This window comes from Biomphalaria glabrata, chromosome 6 (genome assembly GCF_947242115.1).
Source record: "Biomphalaria glabrata chromosome 6, xgBioGlab47.1, whole genome shotgun sequence".
NCBI classification, from domain to species: Eukaryota; Metazoa; Mollusca; class Gastropoda; family Planorbidae; genus Biomphalaria; species Biomphalaria glabrata.
Genome location: NC_074716.1, coordinates 8,438,048 through 8,455,598, shown reverse-complemented (window position 1 = coordinate 8,455,598; position 17,551 = coordinate 8,438,048). Strand labels below are relative to the sequence as shown.

The 17,551-nt window shown below is 36.1% G+C and overlaps 1 protein-coding gene across 4 annotated transcripts; it reads left to right on the top strand.

Moving 5' to 3' along the window:
* Positions 1-444: 444 nt before the first annotated feature.
* Positions 445-17,134, top strand: LOC106078714 (dehydrodolichyl diphosphate synthase complex subunit DHDDS-like). 4 transcript variants are annotated; one of them, XM_013239728.2, is made up of 9 exons: positions 446-650; positions 9,677-9,799; positions 10,964-11,181; positions 12,877-13,019; positions 13,380-13,496; positions 13,626-13,727; positions 13,961-14,075; positions 14,455-14,562; positions 16,125-17,134. In XM_013239728.2, exons 3-9 carry the CDS (start codon positions 10,999-11,001, stop codon positions 16,437-16,439), a joined length of 1,083 nt encoding a protein of 360 aa, XP_013095182.2. In that variant the 5' UTR covers positions 446-650; positions 9,677-9,799; positions 10,964-10,998; the 3' UTR covers positions 16,440-17,134. The 4 variants fall into 4 exon arrangements, with proteins under 4 accessions (XP_013095187.2, XP_013095182.2, XP_013095175.2 ...); XM_013239721.2 differs by having other exon boundaries at positions 447-616; positions 9,677-9,804; XM_013239713.2 differs by having other exon boundaries at positions 447-650; positions 9,677-9,804.
* The last annotated feature ends 417 nt before the right edge of the window (positions 17,135-17,551 follow it).

Genomic DNA, 17,551 nt, shown 5'->3' with positions numbered 1-17,551 from the left:
ATTAATATGGAAATAAATGGTCCTTAAATTATAAAAGATTTCAAACATATTATTGAATGGAACTATTTTGCTTTGTACACATGCTGTGTAGTAGGCTAGTGCTTCGGTTAAGAAGACTAAAAACGACACCTTAGTTGCCAGATTGTCATTTATTGATAAGACGCACACTACCTTAGTAAACTTAAAACTAGAGGAATACAAAAATCAATATTTTATATAACAAAAAAAAAGAGCGATTCTCATTTTTCTTTATAATCAGTGTGGATGGTTTTTGTTTAGTATGTATCGCATTACTAGCGGCAACGGCAAGCTTGACACATAAAGAAAGAAGAAAGAATTACTATTAATACACCGTTAAGTGAAAAAATTTGTCAAGTCGTTTTATGAAGGAGAGTCTGCAATTTATAATTAGCTTTGTATACATATACTTGATATAGGGACTGAAAGATCTTTCGCTTTGACGATTACATGAACAAAAACTTGTAACGCAAACAGATCATTTAGTTGTATGCAGCAAAATATATTTTTAAAGATGAAAATAAAAATAAACTGTGTCAAAATTTGATTTCCTGGCCACTATTTGCCGTGTTTACAGAAAAATAAATTTATTATTAGGGTGTGTTACTTATCGACTTTATCATCACCTTGAAGTAAATATTTTAATGTTCATTAAGATCTATACTCTAGATCTACATTTGATTAAACTTACTGTCGAACTTTATTGTAAAAATCCCCATTTTGTAGCAATATTAGTATTGACTGAGTATTGTCTATAAACGTCTACTTATTCATACTATCATAATCAATGTCAAATCATTTATAATCATAGTCTCTAAGTCTAAGTTAGACTAAGTCATTGTGATTGAGAGTGTACAGTTACGTTACAGTTACAGCGAGTTACACTCTGCATTTTACTACACTTCTAGAGTCTAGATATAGAATAATAGATCTACCTAGCCTACAGTCAGTAGAGACGCTGACGAGTCTACAGTTAACAGGAGGAAACTGACTTGATAACTTAATGTCACTTTTACTTTATAATAAAATTAGATATCTAGATCTAGATTCTATCTATTTTACTAATAATATTATTTATATTAGAATATTATTAGATAATTAGTGTAGTAGTACTATAAATATTGTTATAGTAGTTATACTGTATGTAATATACTATATTTAGACATATACTTGACATACTGACATAGTTTTATATAGATTTAATATACCATGCCATAGGCATAGGCATACCCCTCTTACTATTAGCCTTAGCTTAGGCTAAGCCTAAGCTGTGTCATGATGTGTGTGTCCCTATCTAGGTCTAGATCTAGTAACTAGTTATATAACTAGTAGTAATACTAATAGTAGTAGATCTAGTAGTCTACTTTCATTCTGTAGTTTCTTAAGCTTGATGTACTTGATTTTCATGACACTATCTGAGAAATGATGCAATAGGTCTAGTCTATTATAAGTAACAAGATCTATAATATATAAATAATAATTTAATATAATTATTTATAATATAGACAATATCATAGTCTAGATTAAGGTTTATTAAAAGAAATTTCTATAAATCAAATAAAAACATAAAACTAAAAAAAAAAATTAACCTTGGTTAGGCCAATAATAGAATATATGCATCCTCTGTCTAGGACCCCTCAACTCAAGAAAATATTAAGAAACTGGAACAGACTCAAAATAGAGCAGTGAGATTCATAACAAACGAATATTCACATTCATTGGACTATAGAAGCACCTTTAGTAAAATCACTAAATTTAGAAAGCTTTCAGGAGAGAAGACTCAAAAGTAAAGTAGCAAATACAACACTGAACCATAATCTTTAAATACAAATTAAAACAAAATCTAATAAAATACTCACAAAAATAAAGACTTTAATAAAGGCATATTCTCTGTTCCATATTATATGCTAAGGCAAATTTGTACAAATGCTCATTCTTCCCTAGTGCTATTAGAGCTTGGAATGGGTTGCCTGAGTTAGCCAGGAAAACCAGTGACTTTGAAGAATTCAAGTCATTGGTTAACAAGCATGACTAGAAGCATTACGCATAGGATGTAATCATCTTCTTTTTGAAGTAGCGTCTATATTGTATAAGATTTATATAAAAGATAGCTAAAAATTTCTAGAATAACCTTGATCTAGCTAGATGTCTAGTATACAGTATGGTATACTATACCACTATACACCAGTGATGTTTAACCTAATTCGACCTGTGGGCCATTTAAATTTCGGAAAATCGTGTCGCGGGCCACATGAACGAAAAGGTACAAAAACTAAATGAAATTTACCTGAAACTATTTGGATAGAAACCCCCTTGATCTAGTACTTATAGTAATTAATTAATGGGATATTTACAGTTTATTTAAATCTTTTTTTTTTTTAGGCGTCAGAAAATCGCTTCATTTTTCTACTTAAAATATGAGCAACATTGTAGCTCTAGCTTTACTACTGACTCATTTTCTTGCTTCTTTTTTGGTAAATATTCCCATGGATCCTCCAATCACTATGCTTAGTTTAACAATCTATAATTTGCTGCTCAAACCAAGAATGGCGCCATATTTGTTTATGTCTGTGATCTAGATCCTGGCCCCAGAAGTGTTGTCTCAGTGTAGTTTGCATAGATGTAGTTGTGACGTTTTCTGTTTCTCTAACTCTGGTTAATTCTTCTTATGTTAAGTGTTGATTAAACAGAATCATCACACTCCGGAGATTGTATTAATAATTTGATAATTCAATGAAGAAACATCTGTATTCTCTTCAAAACTTCTTTAATAATACTTCTGCAACTTTCTTATATAAATAACTTCTCAATTCAAATCTTAAATATATACAAAACTTCACTTATAATAAATTCAACTACTGTAACTTCAACTAATGTCACTTCATCTAATAAAACTTCAAATAGTGGACCCGCAAATATCACAAAACTTATTACTTTACAAAACTGCTACTATGCGAGGACAAGTCTAACTCTAACCATCAGTGGTGCTGTTTAAAAAAAGTCTATTAATCACAAATGATTACTCACACTTAAATACTCTACCATTCATAACAGTAGTCTAAAAAGTAAAGTAGCATTTAAAAAATGCTAACTAGCTTTCAAATTATGTTAAATACTCTACCATTCATAACAGTAGTCTAAAAAGTAAAGTAGCATTTAAAAAGTGCTAACTAGCTTTCAAATTATGTGTAATGCACAAATAGTAGCATTAATACCGGTACTTTATAAAACACTAACTAGCTTTCAAATTATGTGTAATGCAAAAATAGTAAGACATACTTCCTCATGGATAATAAAGATATTATTATTATTAAATGGAACAACACTTGTAACCTCATGTTTGGAAAGACAAAGATAAAAGCACATTCCATATTCATATGCTAGTTCTAATTCATACAATAAATATTGTTACGAATGAACAGTGACAGGTAGAGGTCACTATGTGTGACCCCGGCGAGATGACACAGCACCGAGTGTTATCTGGAATCTATGCATGTAAACAAAGACAGGATGGGACGTGCCTCACGTGTTGTTCCAGAGGACGAACAGATTTACGAAGGGGGGCATTGTGACAAATGAACAGTGACAGTTAGAGGTCACTACGTGTGACCTCGGCGAGATGACACTGCAGCAGGCATCCTCTGGAATCGACATGTATAAACAACAACAGGATGTGATGTTTCCTCCCATGTTGTTCCAGAGGGTACTAGCAGTGTTTTTGCAACAATAGACAAGCGATTAGGGACTCTTTATAAACCAGAGATGTTCATGTGAAAAGAGTCAGTACAGTCGTCGATACTGTTCTCTACTGTGCGAGACAGTAGAAGAGAGTGGACTTGAGCCGTTACAGTCGATACAGTCGATGTAAGACGTATACGCTACATGTTACAGTGACGAATTGTTATAGTTATAATTCAATAAAGTTATTTAAAGCTGAAAGTTGAGTCGTCAAGTTCTTTGCAGTGTTTCTTTTATTTGTGTGCCTAGTACATTTAGCCAGAAAATCAGAAATACGTAACAATTGGTGTCAGAAGTGGGATGTTTTCTGGCTGAAATGTCTTCGAGGAAACTACTTAACCAGCTGTTGGTCAAAGAATTAAGGCAAGAACTTCGTGAGAGAGGTCTGCAGCTCAATGGTAACAAAGAAACACTAACAGAACGCCTAAGACAGGCCCTTATTGAGGAAGATCAAGATCCAGATGAATACATATTTGAATTAAACCCAGATATGACAGAGATCCTGAGTAACATGCAGGGCCAGATGGACTTAATGAAGGAGAGCCTCAAGAAAATAAACGCCATGAATGAAAAAGTAAATGAACAGATGAGCTCTATGAACGAGAAGATTGACCAGAGAGTCAACACTGTGGAAAAAGAAATGGAAGAGATAAGGACTCATGTCCAAGAACAACTGAGTAAGGAACGGGGTACTAGAACAAAAACATTAGTGCCCGAAATCTCTGGGAAGATAAAGCCGCCTGTGTTTGATGGATCCATCTCATGGACTGTTTACAAAAGACAGTTTGAGGCAGCGGCCAAGGTTAATAACTGGAACACTGAAGAAGAGAAAGCGACTGCTCTGGTGTTAGCTTTAAGAGGGAAGGCAGCAGAACTGCTTCAGTCAATAACAAATCAACAAGATTACGCTGCCATTGTTAAGGCTATGGAGCTCCGTTACGGAGACGAACATTTACAAGAAGTTTATAGAGTTCAGTTGAAAACCCGACAACAACGCTCCGGTGAAACCTTGCAAGAGCTAGAGGCGGACATAGAACGTCTTGCTCATTTGGCATATCCAACAGCAGCACAAGACTTTCTGGACGTCATTATCACTGATGCATTCATTGATGCTATTCGAGATCCAGAACTGAAGAAGGCAATAAGAATCAGTGGTAAGCGCAAATCCAGCGAAGCTCTGGTCTACGCCCTCTCCTATGAAGCCGCCAAAGACGCCTCTAAGAATATCCATCATGGGCGTATGCTGGAAGTCCAAGAAGAAGATCTTACACAACTTCTCAGAAGGGTAACTGAAGTGCTAGAAGAACGCAGACCAAATAAGAAGCAAGAAGGACAGAATAGAACCAGTGTACGTTGTTGGAATTGTGGAGAACCTGGCCATCTACAAAGGAACTGCACGAGAAGATTTCCCCGACAAACAGAGTATCAGCACAGACCGGAGACAGATGCAAGGTCAGGTGCTCATGTCTACCAGGGAAACTAACTTTCGCCGGTTTTATGGGGCAAAAATCGGCGATCAAGAACATGACAGCCCCTGCAACTATAATTCCAGTCGCTGTGTTAGGGAAGAATAAAAGTCTGTACATCAATGGTAGAATTGGATCTCGAAATTACCGTTTTCTTCTAGATACTGGTGCCTCACGTTCAGTCATTCGTCCAGACATTGTCAAAAAGAACGAAATCAAGAGAGTGAACTCTTACTCCTTGAAGACGGCCAGTGGAGAGATGATGCCTATACATGGACTGACAAATATAAACTTTGAGCTCGGGCATCAGTCATTTATACATGAATTTCTGATCGCTAACATTACGGATGACTGTATTATTGGGCTCGATTTTATGCAGAAATGTGAATTCTCTCTGAACATCGGAGGTGGTACTTTGAAATGTGGTGATGTTGAGATTCCCTTGCTCGGGGATGAAGATGAAGAGAATGGTCAAATAAGAAGAATCCTTTTAACAGAAGATACAAGTTTGCCAGCTCAGTCTGAAGCAATTATCTGGGGAAAGTTAGAGCATGGTCAAACTGCAACGATGACGGCGATAGTGGAAGGCATTGAAAATGACAACAGCGGAATGGCAGTAGGAAAAACATTGGTCCTTGTCGGAAAAGATCAAAAGGTGCCCGTCAGAATCATGAACCTCGGCCTACAGGAGAGACATCTAGAGAAAGACAGCCCCATCGCAATATGTAATACTCTTGACCTGATAAGAAACTAATAATGATATCACGATCGTTAATTCCACCAAACCTTTCAATCCACAAATTACCAAGCTCCTGACAGAAATGAAAGTGAATTTATCAGATGAGCAGTTCAGCAAAGCGGAACAGTTGATCATTGAGTTTGAAGATATTCTGCCATCTGATGAAACAGACTGCGGACGGACAAACATGGTACAACATCGAATAGACACTGGAAACACCAGACCGATTCGACAGCCACCACGTCGCTTGCCGCTAGCAAAGCAACAAGAAGCTATGGACATGATAGAGGGCATGACGCAGCAAGGAATCATTGAGCCCTCAAATAGTCCTTGGTGTTCGCCTATTGTCTTAGTAAAGAAGAAGGATGGATCTATGCGATTTTGTGTAGATTACAGAGCTCTGAATGAAGTCACACATAAAGATAGTTATCCACTTCCTAGAATCGACGATACTTTGGACACGCTTGCAGGGTCCCAGGTATTTTCTACTCTCGACCTAAAGAGTGGGTATTGGCAAGTTGAAATGCATCCCAATGATAGAGAGAAAACCGCCTTCTCTGCTGGCAATGGCCTCTGGCAATTTACTGTGATGCCATTCGGTCTCTGCAACGCACCAGCCACCTTTGAACGATTGATGGAGAGGGTTTTACGAGGACTTCATTGGACTACATGCCTTGTTTACCTTGATGACATTATTGTCATTGGCAAAACGTTTGAAGAGCACCTTGCAAATCTGAAGGAAGTATTTCAACGGATAAGAAGTGCGGGAATGAGACTCAGCCCAAAGAAGTGTTCCTTATTCAGGAAAAACGTTAAGTACCTTGGTCACATTGTGTCAAATGACGGAGTCAGCACTGACCCTGACAAAGTTGAGGCAGTGAAACGATGGCCTACGCCAAGTAATATCCATGAGCTGAGAAGTTTCTTGGGACTCTGTACATACTACCGACGTTTCGTGCCAAATTTCTCAAACATCTGTAAGGTCCTTCATCAACTGACAGAGCAAAAGAGGCCATTTATTTGGACATCTGAATGTCAAGAAGCTTTCGAGAGGCTGAAAAACACACTATCCTCATCACCAGTATTGGCCTACCCCATTCCAGGGAAGACATTCATACTCGACACAGATGCAAGCAACACTGGAATAGGCGCAGTCTTGTCCCAAAAGGTGGATGAAACTGAACGAGTCATCGCATACTTCAGTCGAAGCCTATCGAGAGCTGAAAGGAACTACTGTGTGACGAGACGTGAATTGCTGGCTGCTGTGGATGCAATAAAACATTTCCACAAGTACCTATACGGGCAGAAATTTATCTTAAGGTCAGATCACGCAGCTCTGCAATGGTTGCTTTCGTTTAAGAGCCCTGAAGGTCAGGTGGCAAGGTGGATCGAACGTCTTCAAACCTATGAATTTGAAACTAAGCACCGAAAAGGGCAAATTCACCAAAATGCTGATGCACTGTCTCGACGACCCTGCAAAGCAGAATGTAAGCACTGCAAGAGGGCTGAAGAAAAGGAGGTAGCTGTCAATTGTCTTCGGCTCGGAGTAGATGTTTCCGGACCCTGGTGTGATAAAAGGATTCGAGAGGACCAAATGCAAGATGAAGATCTGGCTCCCATTCTTCTATGGAAAGAAGATGGACAACGGCCAGATTGGAAAGACATCTCTGAGAAGGGGGTAGCCACCAAGGCGTACTGGGCTCAGTGGGACTCGCTGACGGTGGTCAATGGTGTCATCAAAAGAGTTTGGGAATCTGCTGATGGAACATCCAATCGCCTTCAGCTGATGTTACCGAAGGTGAGAGTTGCTGAAGTACTGAAAGAGATGCATAATGGCGCTAGCGGATCTCATCTTGGTGTCAATAAGACTCTGGAAAAGGTTCGTCAGCGGTTCTACTGGTTCAGATATAGAGAGGATGTAGAGGAATGGTGTCGAAGGTGCGACATATGTGCGGCAGCAAAAGGCCCTCGACGCAAAACTAGGGGTCTTTTGCAACAGTATAATGTTGGTTTTCCATTCGAGAGGATCGCAATAGATGTAGCAGGCCCATTTCCTGAAACCAAGAAAGGAAACAAATACATCTTGGTAGTCATGGACTATTTCAGCAAATGGCCAGAAGCTTATGCCATACCAAATCAAGAAGCTATCACAGTGGCCGAAACACTCGTGGATAACTGGATCAGTCGCTTTGGTGTACCTAATGAGTTGCACTCTGACCAGGGCAGGAACTTCGAGTCCAAAGTTTTCCAGGAGATGTGCAAGACACTTGGCATCGAAAAGACTCACACGACAGCTCTCCATCCGCAATCTGATGGGATGGTGGAGCGATTCAACAGAACCCTAGAACAACATCTGTCTAAGGTTACTGATGACCGACAAGACGACTGGGACAGCCATATCCCCATGTTCCTCATGTCATACAGAGGATCCGTTCATAGCACCACAGGATATACCCCAGCGAAGATGTTATTTGGTCGTGAGCTTCGTCTACCATGTGACCTGTTATTTGGGATTCCGAGAGATACGCCAGTGTCTTCAACTGAATATGTCACCAATCTCCGAAGACGATTGGAGAATGCTCATGTATTGGCCCGCAGAAACATCAAGACCAACAGTGACCTGATGAAAACGAGGTATGACAAACGGGCCAATACGTCGGGGTTCCATGAGAATGATCTAGTGTGGCTCTATAACCCACAGAGACGAAAAGGCAGATCCCCGAAACTCCAAAGAGACTGGGAAGGTCCATACCGTGTCGTAAAAAGAATAAACGACGTGGTCTACAGGATACAGAAAAGTCCACGGTCCAAGCTGAAGGTTGTCCACGTTGACCGACTCCATCAGTACCGTGGTGAAATAGAATCTGTTCGGGACGAACAGATCTAAGAAGGGGGCAGTGTTACGAATGAACAGTGACAGGTAGAGGTCACTATGTGTGACCCCGGCGAGATGACACAGCACCGAGTGTTATCTGGAATCTATGCATGTAAACAAAGACAGGATGGGACGTGCCTCACGTGTTGTTCCAGAGGACGAACAGATTTACGAAGGGGGGCATTGTGACAAATGAACAGTGACAGTTAGAGGTCACTACGTGTGACCTCGGCGAGATGACACTGCAGCAGGCATCCTCTGGAATCGACATGTATAAACAACAACAGGATGTGATGTTTCCTCCCATGTTGTTCCAGAGGGTACTAGCAGTGTTTTTGCAACAATAGACAAGCGATTAGGGACTCTTTATAAACCAGAGATGTTCATGTGAAAAGAGTCAGTACAGTCGTCGATACTGTTCTCTACTGTGCGAGACAGTAGAAGAGAGTGGACTTGAGCCGTTACAGTCGATACAGTCGATGTAAGACGTATACGCTACATGTTACAGTGACGAATTGTTATAGTTATAATTCAATAAAGTTATTTAAAGCTGAAAGTTGAGTCGTCAAGTTCTTTGCAGTGTTTCTTTTATTTGTGTGCCTAGTACATTTAGCCAGAAAATCAGAAATACGTAACAATATTATAAACAGCTTAAATTTTATATCAACTTGCTCTGTCTGTCTGGTCAAAAGTTTGTACTGTACACTATTTCTCCAACACCCAATCTCAGATCAAGCTGAAAATTAGCACATGTATGTCTTTTACCAGACAAAAAAAGAATCAATAAAAACAATTAGTTAATTTTTTGGTAATTAATTATTTTGTTTCATATCTCTGCAGGCAGAGTTCAAACCTGGAACCATCGAGACTACCGTCCAGTGCACATTCCACATGACCAGGCATCCAAATGGTATTAGATCACCACAGTTGTTTGTACTTCAAAGTGTAGGCATAAGAATTTAGGCAAGGTACTCTTAAATACTTAAATATGTAATTGGACTTGTTATGTATGGTAGTAAAAGATACATTATAGCTCAGTTAATTGCCTAAGTTTAATAATGTTTGAAAGATTAATCATAAAAGCAATAGTTGTCTCACATATTTGTGCTGTCTTCTGTCAATAAATTAACAAATTGGTGAAGACAATACATTCTAGCTAGAAGTCCATTGTTTGATGTTATCCTGCCACTTTCATCTATAGTTTTCCTTGCATACTTAATTTCCACTTGATAGTTTTTTTGTAAAATAATTTTTGCAAGGTCTTTGCTGACCTGGAATTCGTATATATATAGTGAATTTTAGCCTAATTATGCAACTTACTGTGGGGGTATTAAATTCTTAATGTAGAACTTAAAATAAACTTAAACTTGGTGTTTAAACAAATCTGAATGTTTTTTTTTATTAGCAAATATGCACAGCTTTAAACGAAAGAAAAGTCCTATCTTTCAGATGGCAGCACATGATTTAATGCAGTTTTTTTTTTTTTTTTACAAAGATTATATCAACTCACTCTTGTCTGTCTGGTAAAAAGTTTGAACAGGTTATTTCTCCCACACCCACTCTCAGATCAAGCTGAAACTTCACACAATTATTCATTGGTGAAGACAATACATGAACCAATTAAAAAAAAAATTAGTCAATTAATTACTAGTATTAGTAATTAATTATTTTGTTTGATAACAACTAGGGAAATTAATCCTTCGGTATTCACATAAAGTCTAAATATATGGGGTTTTATCTCTTTAGATAATTGCACACATCATTTCTCCCACACCCATTCTCGTATCAAGCTGGACCTTATTAAAAAAATGTATTGTACAGATACCTAACAAAACATGAACTAAATAAAAGATTAACCAATTAGTCAATTAATTATTGGTAATAAATTATTTTGTTTGATATCAAACAGGGAAATAACAGAGTTTTAGTTGTAGTTGTTGTTTAGTGTGGAGTTTTACCCCTTAGATAAGCTTTGTTTTTTAAAGTTAAATATTTTTTTTTTTTACAATATGCTTGTTTTTATCTTTTGGTTCCCATGCTATAATGATTTCCTTCAGCTGTAAGAAATAAATATGTAGTGAATTCAATGCTACCAGTATGTTCTAATTTAAATTTATATTGTTTCAGAGTTTGAATGAAGTTAATCTCAAGTTTGAGAACAAATGTCTTGGTTTCCACAAAGAAGGCAAAGGACTTGGCTCCAGAAAGGATGTGAGGCTATTCTAACAGTTGGACCGGTGCCAAAGCATGTGGCTATTATAATGGATGGTAACAGACGGTTTGCTGTCAAAAAAAGTTTAGCCAAATGTGAAGGTCATTTAAAAGGATTTGATAAACTAGCTGAGGTTAGTATTTTTAATTGCCTGGCTTATTGGATTGATAGATAATTTTGTTTCTTATGTATATGTTTAGCTCAATCCATGTTTTAACGTTCACATCGTACTATCATCTACTTTAACATATCGATAAATGACATTGTGGTGCAGGCTCTAGGCTAACGGCTCAGTAGTTCTAAGTTTGAATTCTACCTGTATGGGATTTGTGTTTGTAAGGATGTAATAATCACAATCCTTATTTGTGTAGGAACATTCTAAACTTTTAAAGAAACAGAATATTTCTGATTCTGCTCATACCACAAAAAGTAAACCACCAGATTCATTTTTTTTTTTTTTTACAACTGTAATAAAAATTGGCATAAATGCATGATTTAAAAAAAAAAAATTGATCCCAGGAAAAAAATGATATTCATTCTCACTCTGATTCTCTTCTCTTGCATACAGTAATTCAGACCTGCCTACCAAAAAAAGTCCAAATGCGTAACGCTGATGGTCAAAATGCGTATTTTGGCACCAGAATGCGTAACGCTTAAGCGATCCACTATTTTGTCATATATATATATATATATATATATATATATATATATATATATATATATATATATATATAATATTAGATCTAGATGTCATGATTAGATCTACAATCTAAATCTAGATCAATAGAATATAATATTATAATCTACTCTAGATCTGGGCTCAAGAGTGTTACCGATGCCGTGGATCCGCTACAAACGTAGGTCTACTACAAACTTTCGTAGGCCTACCTTCATCTTTGATTTATTCTATACCAAGACTAAGAATCTAGTCTAGATCTAGACTAGATGGTAGTAGATGTTATCGATCTAGATCTAGTCAATCTAAATCATGCTACAACTAAATTGGATCCAGAGTGTAGAGAATGTAGAGAACCATGACATTTATTTTTTATCATTTAGCGTAATGACTAGCTAGACTAGATTCTAGTTAGATCTATTCCTGTATAACAAGTTTTCTAGATCTAGAATCCAGATCTAGATTAGATATCTACAATGTCACTCAATGTGTTTTGAATAGATAGCACTTCGATATTTTTTTCTATACCAATGAATACGGGAATCGGGGATTCAACATAGATCTAATTAATTTCTACTAATGAACTTACAAAAAAAAAAAAAAAAAAGTCACGTTGGTGTATCAGCTAACTGACGGTACCAACCTGGTACCAACCCGCCACTCCCTCACTCTCGCGTTCTTCATTTCTAGACTAAATCTAATTGCTGTTAAGAACCAATCAACGTATAGATCTGGACACAAAGTGTTCCCCCACCTTTCCCCCCCCCCCCCCCCCCCCCCCCCCCCAAACAGGACGACTTAGCGTGACCTCCGTGACCGCTCGTAAGCTAGTCAAGAGAGGGGAAAAAAAAAAGGATATGAAATGCGTAACGCGACGGGTTAAATGCGTATTCGCGTACTGACGGTCATTTTTGGGAGATTTTGCGTAACGAATACGCATTTTGCGTAACGGTAGGCAGGTCTGCAGTAATTTAAAATAGGATGCCATCAAGATATTCAAATTAGTAATTAGTAACAGTTTTATTCTAGTCTATTTTACATAAAAAACTCTTGACTTTACTTTACACAACCATCAAAAGAATTAGCTAAATTCTACTTAAAAAATATTTATATTATTTCGTATTATGAATTTTTTTCTTACTATACGCACAGACACTCGAGTGGTGTTTAGATCTGGGCATCTCAGAAGTGACTGTTTATGCTTTCAGCATTGAAAACTTCAAACGCTCATCAGATGAGGTCTCATATCTTATGGAATTATCTCGGCAAAAGTTTGCAAAGCTTTTACAAGAGAGGTAATTTATTTATTTATATACTATCAATACTTCACAATGAGATAAATATTTTTCAAATGTAAAAAGTGGTCTAACACAAGAAATGAAGAAAAAATTCAAACTGTGACATGCTTATATAAGTACATTTTAAAACCTAAACAAGACCCAAACCAATTGATGCCTTAACATTATGATATTGGTGAATTTCTGAAGACTTTTATGACTGACTGTATTAATGTTTACTGTGTACTGTGTACAAAATAATGGAATATTTTACAGAGATCTTATCCATAAACATGGTGTGTGTGTTCGCATCATTGGAGATATATCTTTATTAATGTTTACTGTGTACTGTGTACAAAATAATGGAATATTTTACAGAGATCTTATCCATAAACATGGTGTGTGTGTTCGCATCATTGGAGATATATCTTTATTACCAAGAGATCTGCAGGAATTGTTAGCTGAAGCTGTTTCTATTTCCTCCGAAAATAAAAGGTCAGTTGGTGTTTTGTTTTTTAATTTATAGATTGTTCAAATAAATCTTTCAAAAGTATATATGTATATAACAAGTCAGTGCACACTGCATTACAAAACAATTAATTGAAAGATGTTTGTTCTAATCAGAGCAATACTGAATGTCTGCTTTGCTTATACTGCAAGAGATGACATCTGTATGGCTATGAGAGAGCTGGCTATTGCTGTGAAAGAAGGACAGATTAAAAATAGGTAGAGATTATATGCTTTTTTTTTTTCTGTTGTAGAAGGAAATTTAAAAAGATTTGTGATAACTACTTCAATTTGCTAATCTCTTAATTTTTGTTTTGGTTAGTTAACCATTAGATAGATAATAAACAATGTTAATCAGTAAATCTAATTCAAAGTTTTGTATATATATATTCCTCATTTCCCATAACAAACACATTTTATTTTTTTACATCAATGTCAATGTCTCTTTTTAGTGACATTTCAGAAGAGTTATTAGAAAAGTGCCTGTACACTTCTCACAGCAGTCCTGTGGATTTATTAATACGTACATCTGGTGAGACAAGGCTAAGTGATTTCTTGTTATGGGAAGTAAGTTTATTTAATTATTTTTTGGGGGGATCAAAAGTTAACCTCCATTTATACTTAAGGCCAAAAATGTCTTTGAATTATGTCCCCTCATATACAATTTAAGATTGGTGACACAACAATTTAAGATTGGTGACGCAACGTATTCTATAGGTATTGTTTGTAGTGTAGTCTAGGACCAACAGAAATAAGGAACTATTTTCAATCAGGCAGTCATAGATTTGATAAGTCTTAACAGCTTAATACAGAATATTACAAAACATCCCATTTAAATAAGTTACTTTTACAACACAAAATACTGAGTAATGTTTTTGCAATGAGATGGAAGGACAATGAGGCCTGCATTGATTTTATTAATGTTTTTATTTTTTTTACTCTACAGAGCTCCTTTTCTTGTCTAGCATTTGTCAAAGTTCTGTGGCCTGAGTTCAGTATATGGCATCTGTATGCTGCAATCCTTCATTACCAACGAAATTACAATAAAATCCAGGTAGGCTTACGTTGTGCTCAAAAATATTTTGAACTTACAAGATCTGAGTGGAATTTAAATGAAATGTGTTATTGGATATAGTATCACAAGGACAGAGTCTATTAAGTTGAACTTTTGACATAAGGATCAGATAGTCATTGGGTATTAAGTTTGACAAATCAGTCCCCTTTATAAATCCTGAGAAATAATCTTGTAAACTTCTTTTTTTTTTTTTAGCTATAATGCCTTGAGAACAAATTATTTAGCTGGCTGCTACTTGGTCTTCTAGTATTTCATCTCATTTTTACATACATTCATTCACTATAGCTGTGACTTAGCCTAATAGCTCGATATCACACATTACATTAGACACTACCGAAAGGTCACGAATGTGCTGAACAGAAAACTTACAAGTCTTAATTAGGTCGATTAGCTATTTTTTAGCTCCATTCATAATATTCTTATATTCACGCTCTTGCTTTACTTATAACATTAGTATTTTAATTGTTTCTAATACACTATATCAGTGACTATATCAGTGATACGCAAATTTAGACCTGCGGGCAATATCTGGCTAGTATTTTATAAAGAGTATAGAACTTAGTTCATGCTCATTACTTCATCAATAAAACTTTATGCTGAAAGCAAGTTGATGAATGGTATGAAAGTCTGCCCATGTTGATTCAACATTATATGTAAGTTTGTTTTAAAAGTCTCCTTCAAACATTTAGATTCTTATGTCTTACCGCAAATGTCCTGTAGAATGACTGGGGATGATGGCAGTCAGAGTTCAAACTCGGAACCATTGTGATGATAGCCCAAAGCTCAACCCACATGACCAGGCTGCCATTTCATGTATATAGCATGCGTGGTTGTTGAGGTTTTAATTGAATTATAAGATGTAATAGCTCAAATATCCAATTATCTAAATTTAATTGATGTTAATAGTCGTAAAAAAAAATGGAGAGAGAGATTTGTATTGTCTCCACAATCATATGACATGTGGATTCAGGGGTGCCATCAAATCTATTACAACTCACTGTTAGTATACACTGAAGAAACACAGCCTTGGGTATAATTTTCTTGAGTTAATGCTTTTAAACTCAGCTCAACTAATCAGTCATTGAACATCTGTATCCCAATGATAACTTGCTGATTGTGTAAAAGAGTGGAAATAGAACACAGAGGAGTTACCCTCTTTACACAATAAGCACACTAAATAATACACATGGAACAATGACTGGTGACTAGCCTCCAACACTAATAGAATGTACTGTCACCTTCCCATGATTCCATTTTTTACCCTATTTCTAGTTTATGCAAATCAGAAAAATCTGCATATACATTTTCCCAAGCACATGGAATGTGACATAATAATACTGACTACTTCTGTCAGCCTTTATGTGTGCTGTCAAGCATGGCAGTATACACATGCTTGTGGTTCAATATCCACTTATTCCTAATGTGTATGTAGTGGCATTGCAACAGATCCTATAAATCTTCCATTATACTTGAGATTCAAACTATGAGTACTCATTTTTGTATTTAACCAATTAAAAATGTATTTTTTTTTCTTCTTAAAGATAGCCAGACAGAATCAAACTATAGAAAGAGAAAGGCTTCAAAGGGATTCAGATTATCATTGCATGATGGAAGAGCTCAGTCTAGAAACTGCCAGCAGAGATAGTATCTCTTGCATGACTGCCCCTAGTCCATTGTCTATTACTACAGAGCACAAGAGCATGCAGGAGAGGGTGCAGCAGTATGCACGGGAGCGTGAAAAACGAACAGAAGCCTTCCTCTCCTGTGTTTATGAACGAAGGAAACAATTCATGAAAAGTTTGCTTCCAGTTCGACCCATCATGTCAGCTAAACCAACTGCTGTTTTAACTTGTTAACTGAGATGTTGAAAACACATTTTATGTATGGGAGTCACATGTAATACTTGTTTGTTTGTAAATAATTTGACCATTTACAAAAAAACAACTTATTTCTTTTAAATCTAAGAATACTTGCAGGGACGGTAAAGTGCAGTACTGAAAATGTTTAACATGGGTGTATGACCATTCTATTATTTGTTTTGTGTATATTTTTTTCTTTGATAGAATTTTATTTTGACAATGTTATGATTACATCAGTGTTTCCCAAACTTTTTTTCTTAACTGAACACTTCACATATTCTGAGTATTTAGCGGAGCACTTTGCTTATTTTTTTAGAGAGATAAATTCAGGCCTACTAGTTAATTATTCCATTAGTTTGTGTAACACCTAGTGTTTTGCAGAACACAGTTTGGGAAACACTGGATTACAATGATGTCATGTCAGTCCAAAAGACTGGAAGATAAAAGCTTTAATGAGAATGAAATCATTGTGCAACTGATACAAATCATAACTAATGTCTGTATAAGGAAATATGTTTTATTGATTTCACAAGTCTGTGATATGAAACAAAATGTGGGAGTACAATAAGTTTCTATGCGGATGACCTTTTCAAACAAGTATCTGAGTAAATGTAGTTTTTAAGCTGTTCTTGACTGTAATAAAGTTGTTTGTGGGCATTCCAGGGGTAACATAATAAACTTACCATAACTACTGTGTGTTTCAATACTTTTCTCTTGTCAATTTGGTGTGTGGTAAGTCCAAATATGAAATTTCCAACAATATATTGGTTCTCAAGCCAATCAATCATTTTCTATGGTGTATATTATGAAATTGAAGGCATTAGTAGTTTATGCTATGAAATATCTTTACATAAAAAGATTATGGATCACATTTATCTTCTAAAATTTGAATAGATGGCTGAACAATGTCCCTCTCTATGTTAAAGGGGCATGCAGCACTTGAAACACAATGGTGACCTAATTGTGCTGATTTTGATGGGAAAAACATTCAAACTTGAGCCACTAAATTTTTTAAAGAATTTTTATAGCAAAAAAAATAAATATTTTTTTTAGTTGTTTCCTTCTCAGAAAAAAAAACCCCTCAGTACTGGTATATAAAATAATCTTGA